The sequence below is a fragment of the Chelonoidis abingdonii genome, chromosome 24 (genome assembly GCF_003597395.2).
Source record: "Chelonoidis abingdonii isolate Lonesome George chromosome 24, CheloAbing_2.0, whole genome shotgun sequence".
NCBI classification, from domain to species: Eukaryota; Metazoa; Chordata; order Testudines; family Testudinidae; genus Chelonoidis; species Chelonoidis abingdonii.
This window is the reverse complement of record NC_133792.1, coordinates 8,218,590-8,234,380: the sequence shown is the minus strand read 5'-3', so window position 1 is coordinate 8,234,380 and position 15,791 is coordinate 8,218,590. Positions and strand designations below refer to the sequence as shown.

At 50.8% G+C, this 15,791-nt stretch overlaps 1 protein-coding gene across 1 annotated transcript in view; it reads right to left on the bottom strand.

Annotated features, from left to right (window-relative positions):
• Positions 1 to 1,769: 1,769 nt before the first annotated feature.
• The window catches only part of LOC116835220 (uncharacterized), a 249,478-nt gene continuing 235,456 nt past the window's right edge, over positions 1,770 to 15,791 (bottom strand). Inside the window, exons 56-67 of the mRNA XM_075060693.1 lie at positions 15,004 to 15,057; positions 12,885 to 12,938; positions 12,738 to 12,791; positions 11,863 to 11,916; positions 11,004 to 11,021; positions 9,570 to 9,623; positions 9,218 to 9,280; positions 8,240 to 8,405; positions 6,038 to 6,144; positions 5,259 to 5,339; positions 3,608 to 3,796; positions 1,770 to 2,157 (exon numbers count right to left, since the gene is read on the bottom strand). Coding sequence (XP_074916794.1) covers positions 2,008 to 2,157; positions 3,608 to 3,796; positions 5,259 to 5,339; positions 6,038 to 6,144; positions 8,240 to 8,405; positions 9,218 to 9,280; positions 9,570 to 9,623; positions 11,004 to 11,021; positions 11,863 to 11,916; positions 12,738 to 12,791; positions 12,885 to 12,938; positions 15,004 to 15,057 — 1,044 coding nt within the window. The 3' untranslated portion in view covers positions 1,770 to 2,007. The remainder of the gene's footprint in view (positions 2,158 to 3,607; positions 3,797 to 5,258; positions 5,340 to 6,037; positions 6,145 to 8,239; positions 8,406 to 9,217; positions 9,281 to 9,569; positions 9,624 to 11,003; positions 11,022 to 11,862; positions 11,917 to 12,737; positions 12,792 to 12,884; positions 12,939 to 15,003; positions 15,058 to 15,791) is intronic.

Sequence of the window (15,791 nt, the reverse complement as noted above, 5' to 3'; positions counted from 1 at the left end):
GCAGTGAACCCTGGGCCAGAGCTCCTGATCAATGGTGAGTTCGGTACCTCCATTGCCAGCAATGGATAGAATCACATTTAAACAGGAAAGAACCTCCGCTGAAGAAAGTTGAAGCAGAATTTAACTGAGTACAGGGCTTTGTCACAGGGCCAGGAACAGCTTTAGCTTCCCCCTGGACAATGAGTGTGAGGGCTCTGAGCGACGTCCTGAGCCTCACCAGCAATCCTGACTGTGGGGAAGCTGTACTTATAAATTGGTTACAAAACACTAGTGGCCTGGAGCTAAGCAGTGCATGCAGCTGCCCTCCCTCCCCCAATCATCAGCCCCAAAACCACCTTGGGATGAGGCATGCCTGGCTTTAGTTAATTCCAGCATCATTTTTAAATGTGAGATTTCACTTACTTGACTTCTTAAGAGCAAAACAAGCCTGTTTGTAAGCAAACCAGGTGTTTTGGTTTATATGAAGAGCTATAAAGGGAGTCAAATCTCTTCCAAACAATAGGTGCATCCTGGGGGTGGGTGGGGTGGAATTGGATTCCAGGAATGTGGCTGAATTGTAAAACTGCTGCTGATCCAGATCAGCACCTCGCTCTAGGACTCTGACCCTGTCACAAGCCAGCGAATAGAAATAGGGCTGTGCCTCAGTGTTGGCACCACCTGCTAGAAAAGATGCCCCTGTACAACGGAACTGCTTTAAATAGTCTGAGTCTCAGCAGCATCTCCTGATGTACCAGTTCATTGTGCAGCAGATTCTAACTAGACACTTCTTGCCCTTCATTTGTCTCCCTTAGTGAGACAAAGCCTTAAATAAACAATCACACAGAAATTTTATCCCTTTTCTCTACACAGTGAATTTTCTCCACCAACTATCCCTGAAAAATTGGCAGCATTTGTTGCTTATAGTAATGATTTAAGGAGGGCATCATAATGTAACTGTCATTAAATATCTGTCCTTCTACCAAGCTTGATAAAGTTCAGGCGTTGCTGGCAGTATTTCTCACACCATCTTTCACAATCACCCCTGGGGCAGCAGTGTTAAGAAACATGTTGCTGGCTGACCAAGTGAGGAGTTTGCATGAATAGGTGTATTTTCTGTAAGAACTGAAAGGCAAGGTGTTACTCCTCCTGTAAGGTTGGTAGGATGGAGAACCTCCTGGAGATAGTTTGCAGTTAGAGCTGGGTAGGAATCCCTTCTCCCATTCTGCAGACATTTTTGAGCTGTCGGTATATTCCTCCCTACCCTGAATTGGGAAAAAGTTAAAATCTTGACAATTTTTACACCTTGAAAAATCCAAAAGAAAAAATATTCAGTTTAGGTCACCCAGCAGTGTTTCATTGTGCTACCTTTGAAATGTTTTGATTTCAACCATTGTTAACACAGCTTCAATTTAAAAACAGAACATAGTTTTGAAAGAAAAAAAACGCAGAATTTTTAAAGTGATGTTTTTGAGTCAAATCTCATCTCAACTGACCCTTTCCTACAAAAAGTTCCAGTTTTGAGAAAGCACCATTTTTCGATGAAAACACACTTGTGGAAAAATTCCCAACCAGCTCCAGCTGCTTGTTTGATTGGCACAATCTCCACAGGCAACAACAGCCTGGCTACTTGCCTGTGCTAATCCAGCGGCTCTACACACTGCTGCTGCAGCAGAGAAAGGGACTAAGGGACTTAGGGAAGAAAACTTGGTCCCAGCTGAAAGCTTGGCTCTCCTTTTAAGCAGACCTTAATGGATGGAGTTAAAGGACAATTTTCCCATCAATTATTAAATTAACACCTTTTATATATATATATATTTATAGAGCAATTACTTTTGTAAACAATAGTCTCCTCCTTCAGAAGGCCGTGTAGTCCATGGCATAATGCAGCTATAAACATTACCTTATAAATAGGAACAGGAGCTTTCAAAAGCTACCCAGAGGTGCAGCAATGGGAAGGGGTTTTTTTAGTTCCTTTCTCCTTTGCAGTCATACATTCCCCAAAAGGAAAGTGGATTTTTGTTTCTGGGTTCAGCTGAAGCAAACTGGTCCAACCGTGAATCCAAACTGGTGTGAGACGTCTCCATTGTGAAACACAGCCAGGTCTCGCAGGGGCAAGAGCGCCAGATCCTCTGTGGAAAACTGGAATATGGCGTCTGTGATCGAAGACTCGTTGTCCAGCTGTAACACACAATGGAGCTGCAGTATTAGCATCGGTCAGTGGTGACAGTGTAAGAGTTCATAGGCCTTGTCTCTACTCAGAGTATCAGGGTTGGAAGGGACCTTGGGAGGTTCTAGTCCAACCCCCTGCTCAAAGCAGGACCAATTCCCAACTGAATCAACTAGGAAAAAAGGTGTTTTTACCTTGTGTTATCATAGCAATGTAGGGCTGGAAGGGATCTCAGCAGGGCACCTACCGTGGGCACAAAGGGCTGGAATAACATGGTAACTAACAAGGTAAAATCCAAGTAAAGACTAATACTCATTAGCAGGCCAAGGTAAACCTTAGCTTTCCCTCTTCCCCTGTGTTCTCAGCTTCAGACTGCTGGCTTTAGCATGGCCAGTTACCAGGAGTAAGACACCTTCTTCCCTCCTGTGGTAGAGCTACAGCTCTGGGGGGCAGGCCTAATGGGGCCTGGAGCATGGACTCTAGGTGCTACTAAAAATGCAGCTTGGGTGCCAAAGGGTCTGTTGTTGAGACAAAATTATTGCTTCATGATGCTGCTTCTGCACCATCCCACTGGGAACTAACTTCACTTGCTAACATTGGGTGTTTGGACTGCCGGGAATTAACTAAGTTCCTCATTTTCAAACGGGACTGCCTGAAGCTGGGTCTCTAGCTAAATGGCTTGAGGGGCAGAGCTGTTGAGTGCCACCTCAAGCCAACGTGGGGGGCTGGGGCCTTATTTAAAATGCCCAATGTGAGGTCCTGGAAGCTGAAAAATATGATTGCAATGGCCCTTGGATTTGGGTGGATGTGGCCTCCCTGTGGTTCAGAGACTATCAGGGTTGGAAGGAACCTCAGGAGGTATCTAGTCCGACCCCCTGCTCAGGGCAGGACTAATCCCCAGACAGATTTTTGACCCAAATCCCTAAATGGCCCCTCAAGGATTGAACTCCCCACCTGGATTTAGCAGGCCAGTGCTCAAACCACTGAGCTTAAACATCTCCATCAGAGTCTACTGAGAACAAAAAGACACCCTGAAAGGGAAGCTGGCACCTAATTTACTCGACATATTAGTATGCATGGCCTGAACTGGAATTGCTTGCTTGGCGGGTGACGGGGGAGAACAGTGGGCAAGCATCCATACTGCATGGGCTCCACCTAGCTATGGGTAACGTGTAACTGCTTTGGCCAGGTCTCTCGTCATGGCAAAGGTTGCCGTGGCACCCATCTCCTCTTCCCAAGGCTACCTTTGAGCCCAGCACTAAGCCCCTCTCCCTGCAGCTGGGAAGACAAGATTTACAGGCAGGGCTGTCAACGGTTGCTGGGTGTGACCTACAAGAAGTGCCACTGGAAAGGCCTTTGCCCTGCGGGAATCCCCACTTCTCTCGACTGAATTGCTTCTGCTAAGAACACACTCGTGCTTCAAAGCACTGGCACAGCTTCCTGCCACCCCCCTCCACATACCATGCAGCCTGGCAGAGTGGACAGGTAGCTCTGCTCCCTGGAGTCCACTAGGAATTTGATGGCTTTCTCCAGCTGCGGCTCTCCGCCGTTGGAGTCAGGCCTGCAGGAGTACGACACCTTCTGGGTGGCGAGGCTGCTGTGCAGCTTCAGGAAGCGGAGCTGGACGGTGCTAGCGCCCTGGTATTCCAGCTGTAGCCACAAGAGGGTTAATGGGGTTCTGCAGCGGGAGAGCAGACCTACTGCAGCTGCTTAGAATGCTTAACCCACAGCAAAGCCCCCAAGTCTAGCCTGACGGAGAGGATGGCACCGTTTGTGTCAGGAGGCTCTTCCAAGGCCCACATTTAACCCACCCTGAGATTATCTAGGGTTGCCAGGTGTCCAGTTTTTCACCAGAATGCCCTCTTGAAAAGGGACCTGGAGGCGCCGGTCAGCATCGCCGATTGGGCTGTTAAAAGTCGGGTTGGTGGCACAGCAGGGCTAAATCAGGCTCCTTGCCTGCCATGGCTCTGCAGGGTGCCACCCCCACAGTGCCCACTGGCCCCGGTTCCTGGCCAATGGGAGCTGTGGAGCCAGCACTTGGGGCGGAGGCAGAATGCGACATCCCCTGGCTCCTGCACCTAGGGAATGGACTTGCCACCCGCTTCCAGGAGCCGTGCGGGCCCAGGGCTGGTAAGCTGCACCTCCCAGATAGAGCCCAAACCCTCTTCCCCAGGTCGGAACCCCCTCCTGGAGCCTGCATCCTCTCCTATGACCCCCTCCTGCATGTCTCATCCTTGGCCCCACCCCTGAGCACACACCTTCAGCCAGAGCCCTCCCACAGCTCAACCCCCTGCCCAGCCCTGAGCTGCCTCCCACACTACAAACACCTCAGCCCTAGCCTAGATCTCCCTCCTGCACCCCAAACCCTTCATCCTCGGTGCCCTCACCGCCTCCCACACCCCAACCCCTTGCCCCATCCCTGAGCCCCCTCCTGCACCCCAAACCCCTCGGCCCTAACTCTCACCCCCTTCTGCACCCTAAAGACTTCATCCCTGCCCCATCTCAGAGCCCTCACTCCCTCCCACACCCCAACCCCCTGCCCCAGCTTGGTGAAAGTGGGGCGGGGGGAATAGAGTGAGCCGGGAGCAGAGCAATTAGAAAGTTGGCAACCCTAAGATTATCAGCTGGGGCGAGGGACGATGTCTTAACCCCATTGCCAGAGTCCCAGTGGAAAAGGAAGGGAGGGATACACCCCGGCTGCAGGACTGCATGCCCCACTCCCCACAGAGGTGTTAGAAGTGTACAGACATTAGTCAGGCCGGATGCCCACTCCCCATCATGGTTACAGGCACACGTGGTGGTGGTCGGTGAACCTGAGAGCAGCTTTCATAGGCTGTAAGGCCAGAAGGTGCTCACCCAGTCTGACCTTACGTACAACACAGCCCCTAGGACATCCCTGGATTAATTCCTGTTTCAAGCAGAGCTTGATTCAAGAGTTATCAAGAGCTCCCTTAGCACCCACCCTACAGAATGTGCCAAGACTGAGAACAGAAGGTTCAGCGTCCGCTATTAAAACAGCCCTGCATGCAGTGCTCTGATCGCTCCTGGCACCATGCCAATGAACTGATATGAGGGCCCCCTCCCTGACACACCAGGGCAGAACAGAACTGACCAGGAAGCCCCCAGGCAGGGCGCTGAACCACTCAAAGGTGTCCTTGGAGGTGTATGCTCTCAGCCAGGCCTTGATGGGCACCTGAGGAGTAAAAACGTTGCCACAGTTAGATGCCCCACGTGCGGCTGACGAGACGACAGCCTGTCGTGACTTTCAGGTCCCACTTGCACCTCTGTGTCTGAGGTTAAGCAGCTGGACTGCCTGGTAGCCAATAACGCTGACCAGGAACTGTAGCCTGGCTTCGTCTCCAGCTGAGGCACCTCAGCAGAGCCGTGCTCTGGACCTTAATGGGTGTAGTAAATAATTGTGTTTTACAGAGGCTCCACCTCTTCCCACCCTCTGCTCACTCTTGGGGTTTACACAGAGAGCAATGCCCTCCCCCTCCCTCACCAGGCAGCAGTATGCCCCTAAGCACCCCCAGAGAGGCTACGGAACAAGACTGCTTTCTGCCTTGCCTTGCCCCCTGCTTTGTCAGCACAAACCAGCCAAACTAGACACTAAGTAAGTTACGTGTGGCTAATCGTTGGTGCTGAGGCTCGGGGCTACGTTACTTCCTCTCTAATTCCCCTTCCTTTCCCTCTTGTCCCGCCCCCACTAGGATATCAGTCATTCCCTCCCCAATTCCTGGACCTCTACTCTGGCTTGCATATCATGGCGCAGGTCCTTAGCCGCCCATGCCTGGCTCTGTCACCATCAGAGGCATTGCAGAGAAGCAGATTTTGTGCAAGTCCCCCAGACTCCTCCTCCTCCCCTCCAATGCTGCAATCCCCCAGCCATACCTGATTGCGTACTGGAGCGATACAGGTCTCTCCCCCTGCTGTGAAGTTGCAGAAGGCCAGCAGCGAGTCCTGCGGACTGCCTTGATTGGGGTCTATGTAATAATAACCTGGATGGGGGAAGAACCAGGAGCAGGTCACTCAGAGCCGCTCGTGTTTGGGAAGGAGGCTGCTTTAGCTTTCATGACCAAGCACATGCTTTTTCTAAAGGGTAGTGCCTGTCACCAGGGCGTCCATGAGAGAGCAAAAGTCCTGTGATGTGCTCTGCTGCATTCCCCACACCAGCCTCTTAACCACGTCGGTCTCACTTTGCTAGAAATCATGCTGAATTCCCAGTCATGTCACACGCCCCTGCAATGTGGCCTGACTCCCCACCCCAGCCAACCTGTCACAGGCCATTCCCAACAGTGGGCTGACAAAGCCTGTGGACTAATAAACACCAGCCAGTCTGCTGGCAGGGTACGTGGGCACTCACGCCGCAGCAGGAAGTACGTTCCACGCTGCCAGAATGGCCGCATTGTAACCCACTTCTTTTTTTAAGCTCAAGCTGTAGCAGCTCCAGCTTCGAGTTCTGCTTTTTTTTGTTCAATCCCCAGTGAGAGAGCCAAGATGACAAGCAGGAACCCATCCCAGCTTTGCACTGCTGTGGATCTCGGCCCCTCCTCATGGGCTTCCTAAGTCCAAAGGAATCACATAAGCCGTTGCTGAGCGTGTTACACGTCCCCCTCGGTATCTGATCCAAACAGGATCTGAGTGTGTTACAGACCCAGCCTTTAGCAGTTCTGACTTTTAGCTGTGAGGGGCCCCAGCTGAGTTCCCACTGGGTCAGCCAAGATGGCAGAAGTCAACACACCGTCCCTCCCTGAGCGCGGTGCCAGGAAAACATCAACCCGCCTGAGCACAACAGCTGTGATATTGCAGATGTGACCAGGCCGTAAAGAGTAACAGGCGATATGCCTGACTCATCTTTTCTCCTACTGAGAAGACATGACCAGGTTCTGGCTGTAGGAGCTGTCAATTAATGGGCTTGTAGGGGGGTGGACTCCCTCTCCTGTCCTGAAGAGTTAAAAACAGCCCTCGGAAGGGGCTGTGGCTGGAGAAAGCAGCTTTTAGGCTGGGCTGATTGGGAGAAGTGGCTGTAGCTGGGGCCACTCCCCAAACAGACTCAGCTGGCCCTATAAAGGCAGAGAAGCCAGGGACAGAGAGACTCTTCCTCTGCCTGTAGAGGGAGAAGGACCTGGCTGCAGGGTGCTAGAGACAGGGTACCTGAGTGGAGCAGGGCTGGGGAAAGGCAGAGGAGCTGGGGAGCTCCAGCCTGGAAAGCCCCATGCTGCGGCCTAGCATAAGGCAACAGGTACTGGGAGTTGCAGAGGGCAGCCCACGGGTAGGCAAAGGCAGCCGGTCCAAACCCCTTTGCCTATGATGAGTGGCTGATACTGCCGTCTGCCCCAGTGAGCGGGGGCTAGATGGAGACTACGCAGTAGCCAAAACTGAGGTGAAGGGGGGTAGTGGGTTGGGGGTTCCCCAGGGAGGGGAGACTCAGATTAGTGGGGTACTGCCAGGGATCAGCACCCCAGTTAAAGGGGCACCGGGGTCCAGGGAGGGACACAGGGCCAAGAGGACAGGCGGATCACCGGCCTGCAGAGGGCGCTCTGGAGGCTGGAGAGCTAATTCCCAGAACGAACCAGCAGGAAGCGCTGCAGGGGTGAGTCCGCATGTCTACAGGCTCTAGAGAGAAAGCAGGTCTGAAGGGCCGGGGGCTGTGTGTGCGTGCAATCCAGAATTAGAGAGAGGAGGTCATCTGGACAGCTGTAGACTACCCACAGAGGAACCCTTCTTTTCTGCTGGACACCGATGCCCTGAGTGCACTTGCTCTAAATTCCTCTGAGAGATTAACCATGGGGCAACCACTGTCCCATTCACCTCACCCAGGGCAGGGCACAGTGAACCTCAGTGCTCCTGAAGATTCAGGGCTAATGACTTCTGCTTAAAGCCAAGTGGAGAGGCCCTGTGGACGCTTCCCTCCCCCCATGAGCTCTCTCTGCACAGCTCAGCCAGCTCCCCAGCTGCTACACGCCTGTGGTGATCTTTCTGCAATGGAGCTACCAAGCTGAGTCCAGAGAGGACTGGAAGGACCCCAGTCCACCCGTGACATCCGGACTGGGCTCCCGCTCCCCCAAGGGCACGGTGCTGTTTGTTCGGTACCGTCAGGCAGGCCAGGCTGAGCCAGGAGGAGCTCCTTGCAGTTGGCAGCTGGGTTGTCTTTAGTGCCATTTGGGGGGTCTACCAGGAGCTTCAGCTCATGGCCCAAGTTGTCCAGAAGAGCCCACACCCTGGCGTAGCTCAGTTTGTTGGTTGAATAAATCAGATGCTAAAAAGGGTGGAAGAAATATAGAAAGTAACTCGAATCTCCCTCACCTTTCCCCAGGCAGCCAGGAACAGCCCAAGTGCACCCAATGTGTGTCTTGTCTAGTTACACAGTGGCTGTTGAGAGCAGGGACTCTCTTGCACTCTGTACAGCACCTTGAGCAATAGGGCCCTGATCTCAGCTGAGGCCTCTAGGTACTACTGGAATACGAATAAGGGGGACAGGTAGGCAAGGAAGTTGGTATCCTTAAGCAGATGCCTCCTTACTAAGTTGGAAGTACATCCACGAGGGCTTTGTGATCAAACACTGCAGCACTAACTGGTGACGCTTTCTGGGGAGTGACCAACAGGCTCAGCTGGTTTCTCCTTAGATGCCTCCTCACTGGAGGAAGCCTTCTCCTGCCCAAAGTGGAGCAAAGTTACAAGCTCTTCTGTTGTGGCTGGAAATTGGAAAGCAGTGTCAGGAGGGGGAACGTGATTTGAGACTTGCAATGCAAACCCGGGGAAATGGAGGCCACTGGCCCTCAATTCTCCTGTTTCTAGCTTAGTGCTGATTAAGCCACTGTATATTTTATATTCAAGCAGGCCTGTGCAGGCGAACACCCTCCTTCCCCACCCCCACGCAAAAGGAGCCAACAACAGTCAGCACATCAGTCACACCTTGTCAGGTGCCACTTTGTGCTAGTTACACAGCTCCCACCAGGCCAAGACCAACCAGAGCTTTGGAAAAGGAAACGTTCTCCCCACCAAAGCAGCAGCCGCCATCACGGGCTCTGTGTGGCTTGATGGCTGTGTTTCCCCACCCACGACACTCACCTTCAGTTCCTCCATGGAGACGTTTAGTGAGGGTCCCCTGGGACCGGCAAGGCCGGGCGCACCCTAGACGACAACGACAACAACATTGGCATCCCTCTCGGCATTCTGCACAGAGCATCACCCGGGTAGCCTGAGCCAGCAGCGGACTGGGTGCGAGGACCCATGAGGTCCCTTCCAGTCCTGCTGCCATTCAGTGCTCCCCAGGTACATGGCAGGCTGCTGGGGCTCTGCTGCAAAGGCCTTTTGACTCCCCCGCCTCCCTCTGTTGTCAGCCACACTGTGCAAGTTCTCTCTTGTTTGAGAAAGAAAGAACTGGGGTGGGGGGGAGTATGTAAATATTGGCTTAACTTACAGGCAGGCCTGGCTTGCCTTTGGGTCCTGGGAGGCCTTGGAAACCTTTAAGTCCCTAACATGAGAGAGAGAGGGTGGGGGGTGGGGGGAACAAACAGTCAGCAAGATGTTCTGCAGCTGGAGACTGTCCCAGAGAAAGCACTAGGAATCCCTCCTCTTCCCTCCGTCAGGGCCCGCACCCCTAGTGGATCAATCCATCTAGGATAAAACATCTCCCAAGACACTCTCCAGGGTGAGGGTGTGTGGGACGAGCTGTGGGGACTGAAGGAGACACGGGAAGCTTTTTGGAACATGCTGGCTGTTTCTTAGAGCAGCATCACCAGAACAGACGAGACAACAAAGCTGAAGACTAGCCCAGTGCACACCCCATCCATCCCTGCATGATGCACGTTGCAGGCTAGAGACAGGCTCTGCCCCGGCTTCCCACCAGGGTTGGGAAAGGCTTGTAATGTCGTGCTCATCAGATGCAGATGTGGTTTCATTCGCCTCCTTCGTATGCCTTGAGAGGTCAAAAGCACAGGGCCCTAGAAAGTGGGCCACCTACAGCATGAGATCCAACCCCCAAAATGCAGAGAAGGAAGAGGAGGGCTGGTTGCTTCCTTAGAATTATAGAAGATTAGGGTTGGAAGAGACCTCAGGAGGTCATCTAGTCCAGGGGTTCTCAAACTGGGAGTTGGGACTCTCAAGGGGTCATGAGGTTATTACGTGGGGGGACACGAGCTGTCAGCCTCCACTCCAAGCCCTGCTTTGCCTCCAGCATTTATACAAGTGTGTTAAATATTTTAAAAGGTGTTTTACTGATGGGGGGGGGTCACACTCAGTAGCTGTCTGTGATGAAGGGTCACGCACAGTAGAAAAGTCTGACGAACCATGACTTTCAGTCCAATCTCCTGCTCACAAGCAGAATCCCAGCCTAAATCATCCCAGCCAGGGCTTGTCAGATGGGCCTTCAAAGCCTGTAGGATGAGATTCCAACCTCACCGTACCCAAATCCAGTGTTCACCATCTGCCCTACGTGAAAATATTTCTAATATCCAACCTTAAGATCTCCCCCATTGGCAACAACCTGAGACATATCCGTTTGTTCGCCATCCTGCCACCATCTTGGAGAACAGCCTGAGCTCCACCTCTGTTGAGACCGCCCCTCAGGTAGTTGAAGGCTGCTATCAAATCCCCCCTCACTCTTCTCTTCTGCTGACTAAATAAGCCCAGTTCCCTCAGCCTCTCCTCGTAAGTCATGTGCCCCAGCCCCCTAATAATTTTTGTTTCCTTTGCTGGACTCTCTCCAATTTGTCCACATCCTTTCTGAGCTAGGTGGAGGGAGATGCACATAGAGCATAGGACATGTGGCTATAGCCACGCCAGGTGGGATATATTCAGTGGAAAGAACTAGGATGCAGTCAGGTCACAGAAGAGAACACCACATCCTACTTACTTTTTGTCCAAATAAGCCCTGGAAGGGAAAAGAGAAAAAAAACAAACATTCTCTGAGTTGGAAGATATACACTGACTTGGGAAGACATACGACACCTGCAGCAATAAATAAATACAGAGAATAATATGAATAAAACACTTTTCCTCAGCAGCTCTCAAAGCAATATGCATAGGAGGTATGATTAGCCCCATTTTACAGATGGGGAAATGGAGGCATGGGGCAAGTCTGTGACTTGGCCATGGTCACCCAGCATGCTAGTGGCAGGGCCAGGAATAGAACCCAGGTCTTCCGAGTCCCAGGCCAGTGCTCTGATCAGTAGGCCCTACGGCCACCCTTTTCACATCTGTATAGGGCCCAATCCTGAGCTACCCCAGTTAAGTGTCTGTCACTGCATCGCTTGTTACCAGCAAAGCACAATAAGCCCAGGGAATCCCAGGCTTCTGACGACTTGTGAGGTTAAAACCCAATATACATAATCTATCTCACCTGGCAGAACGTGAGTCGCCCCATCCGCCCCCACAGTCTAGAGGGAGAGTGTGGATGTCCCCACCAAGCCTGCCATACTACAGGAAGATGGGGGAGGAGGCCAGTTTGGGAGAGGGAGCAAAGTGGTTTCAAAAGAAACAAAGGAAAGGAATGGAAAGTCTCTGACGGAGAGGAGTGCTGTGGGGGAGGGCTCCCCGAGTCGTTCTGAAATGTCCCAATAATTATTATTACGTAATTAGTTATGCTACTCTCCATCTGGCTTCGGTGGACAGCTGTAAACCAGAGCATCTATCCAAGTGCACGAAGCACCTGGTTGCCAATCTATCACATGGTACCGTCATATGCACCCCCTCTAGGACAGCGAAGGACTTACTGGCATTCCAGGGAAGCCGGAGGATCCCCATGGACCAGGTGGGCCAATATTACCCTGCAAAAAAGGCACAAGCTCAGTTGATAACGTATTGCAGGAATATGTGGGAAAAACCCATGGGTGCCCCTGGATCTGGGTTGCCCCATTCAGGGCCTTGGAGTTTAAAGCATGCACTGAACCTCCAAGCTGCAGAGGGATTCTCCAGCCCTCAGGGCAAGAAAGGAACATCACTAACAAGACTACTTCGCACATATTCAGCTGATGATCACACTATACCGTCAATAATTAAACCTCACTACATCCAGGAGGTTGATCCCAATCCTATCTGGAGTATAAAAAGGAGATGGAGTCCAATGAGATTAGAAGACTTGCCCAAAGTCAATAGAAAGGCAGTGTCAGAGTCAGGAATGGACCCGAGCACCGATTCCCAGTCCCCTGTTCTAATCACTAGACCTCACTGTCTCTGTTGGCGATTCTCCATCCTTTTGCAGCACAGCAGTCCGCACGCTGTGATACACATTCAAAGCCATTTCTTATTTTTCTATCTGCCAGTGTATTTTGCAACAGCAACAAAAAAGTGCCAAAAATTCACCCAGGCCAAATTCCAATTCCCTCCCTCCAATAATGTCACTTCTGCCTGCACTCCTTTGTCCCTACCCCAAGGCACGTGCACTGCATTCCTCTTCTCACAGTCCAACCCCAGGCTGGGAACTTACCTTTGGATGAATTCATTGCTTCCCCCATGTACCTCCCTTTTTTCCCCAACACTGGAACTACCAGCTAGTGCCTGAAAGCAGCCGTGCAAGCCAGCACGGGGCAGGGCTGCACATGACTGCAAAACAATCTACACAAGGAGAGGACAAGTTTAAATCCTTTACCTGCTCTCCCTTTGATCCTGGCCTTCCAGGTGCACCTACGGGTCCTTGCTTGCCCTAAGAGAGGTGACAGGTACTGAGTGAGCGCCACCGTAGTTGAAAGAGGCAGGACAGGGAAAGGAAAGAAAAGAAAGAAATCACTATACATACCTTGAAGCCATCGTCTCCTTGCGGGCCACAATATCCCTTGCTGCCTTTCTCACCCTAGAAGAGCCAATCACGGGCGGGAATTGGTAACAGCACAGACGACAAAACTCAACAGCCCTACAGCTGAGAAGTGTGAAGGTCAGGTTCTAGCAGCCCTTTACCAGGGCCGGTGCAAGGATGTTTCATGCCCTAGGCAAAACTTCCAACTTGTGCCCTCCCCTGTCCCGAGCCCCCGTCTCGCAGCAGCACCCCCGCTCCGCCCTGAGGCGCCCCCCCTGCGGCAGCTCCCCAACCCTGCCCTGCCTCTTCCCCGAGCACACCGTCGCCACTTCACTCCTCCCGCCTCCCAGGCTTGCAGCGCCAATCAGCTTAGGCGCCTCAGGCCTGGGGGGCGGGAGAAGTGAAGCAGTCATGGCGTGCTCGAGGAGGAGGCAGAGCAGGGGCGAGCTGGGGCGGGGAGTTCCCCTGCATGCCGCCCCACCACACCTTACTTGCTGCAGGCGGCCCTCTCTGTGCTCCCCTGCCCAGCTCCCTCCGTCTAAATGTCGTTGGCGACCGGGGCGACCGAAGATCTGGCCACCGCGGTCGCTGTCGAAGAAAATGCCGCCCCCCAAATCCTAGTGCCCTAGGCAACCACCGAGGTCACCTAAATGGTTGCACTGACCCTGCCCTTCAACAATCAGTTTCTGGGCGATGGAGGACGAGCTGGCATGGAGGTTAGATACAAGGAACCATACTAATGTCAGCTATTACATCTCATTATGGCAGCCAAGGACTGAGGTTTTGCTGGCTGTAGGACAAGGGATTCTGAGACCAAAGGAGTTAATGCAGATGATCATCGGTGCAGGTTTTGCTGTATGTTTTAAGTACGAAGTATTGATAGATATTGATCATGTTCCCTATACAGCTGTTATTATCAGATTGGTGAGCACCCTAAAAAGAGATTCAAAATCCTCCCTAGATGAGTAATCCACACAAATGCAAAACAAGATAAATGTTCTTCCTTCAAACTCAAACGCCGAGAGGAGGGAAACTGCAGAAATCAGCAGGAGGCCTAGATTCATTCCGCTTTCCTGATTACATGGGGTTTTCTCTTACATTGATAGGCCAGTGGCAAATAGTCTGACCAAGAACCCCAAACTCTTCCCATTGAGAGTAGATGTGTGCTAACAGTGGCATATCCAACACAAATCAACCAAGCAGGGCCAGACAGTTCCAAGCATGGTGAACCAGTGTTGTGATGCTGACAAGTGCAATTGGCTGAAAACTTTCTGGAGAAGTGCTTTTATTTTTCAGGGGATTTCTGGTTTTGTTTGTTTGGTTGGTTTTTTTACGGGCATGGAATGGCATTATACAATAAAACAGAAATTCTTGTGATAAAAACTTCTAGTCAAAAAAATTTGGCAACCAAGACTCCAAACATTTTTGGTTTTAAACCATTTTTTTTCAGCTTTTTGATGAAAACCCAAGGAGTTTCCCAAGAAAATTTTGGATGAAAATTAAAAAAAATATATATTGTTTACCATAATTTTTCATGGTGAAAATCAAAACCAAACCAATTGCCCAACCAGCCCTACTGACAATGCTTTGGGTTCTGTTACGTTTAAAAGTTTTATTTATTACAGTGAGTTCTGAATGTCATGAGCAACTGATTGGCACTGGGGAACACCTGTCACCCTTATGTACCGTATCCCAGCTGGCAGATAGGGCCATCAAGATATGCATGAGCTTCTTGTGCCATGGTCAAATTACGCACCTAATCAGTTCCCAAAGAGAATATCTACTCACATGTAAAAGTCATCAGAAGTATTAGGAACAGGTGATATGGGGATTAAGTGATCGTATACTCGTAGGACTTGGCTTCAACTACCAGATGACATGATGGGTAGGGTAAGACCAGTAACAGACAAGGGAGAAAGAGAGGAGCCTAATATGTGCATATCTTCAGGCTCATGGAAAGAGTTAGACCAACGTGCGAAGAAGCAGGATGGCTAAGCTGGAAAGATTTTGAATAAGTGACTCTTCTGACTATGCTACCACTAACTAGAGTCATATTCCACCCATGCAAAGCCCCCACTACAACACAGTGCTCAAGTGACTAGTAGAACAGAGCACTACATACCTTCTGTCCTTTTGACCCCTGGTCTCCCTTCACCCCTTTCAGTCCAGGAATCCCCTATAGGGGGGAAAAATGTAGCATCCATGTATCTCCATCAATTAGGACACTGAGTACTGTTGAGTTCGTTACTTGCTGCTGAGAACTCTGCTAGGCAATAACACTTCTAGACGGGCTGAATGCCTCGTGTCAGAGACTTTAAGGTTTAATCTGACCTCCTGCACGACGCAGACCACAGAATCTCACCCACCCACTCCTGTAACAAACCTCTAACCTATGTCTGAGATACTGAAGTCCTCAAATTGTGGTTTGAAGACCTCAAGCTGCAGAGAATCCTCCAAGAGTATCTCTTCCCCCAACAAAGACCAACCGTGCCAGTAATAACTACTGCTGGCTGCCATTAAAGCTGCTTGAAATTTTATGAATTTTGCATTTTCAATGAATTTTTTTGGATGAGCAAGGACTTTCAACAGGGAAAATACATTTTTCCAACAGTTCTCATCAAAACTTTTCAAGTTCTTCAACTGGACTTTTTTTTTTTTTTTTAAATGATTGAAATTTCAACAAAATGTTTAGAAGTTTTTCAACATTTGGAAAAAACTTGTAAAAAAAAGTAATTCAAATTCACACACCATCTAAAAAAAATATATTGTTTTTTTGACCAACTCTAGCTGCCACTTCTTGATCCCTGACCTGGAAGTGCTGTGTTCACAGAGGGCACTTCTTCTGCGAATGTGATTACATCACCTGCCTGACATATCCATCCCCAGGCTGAGATGTTCTTCTCAAACATC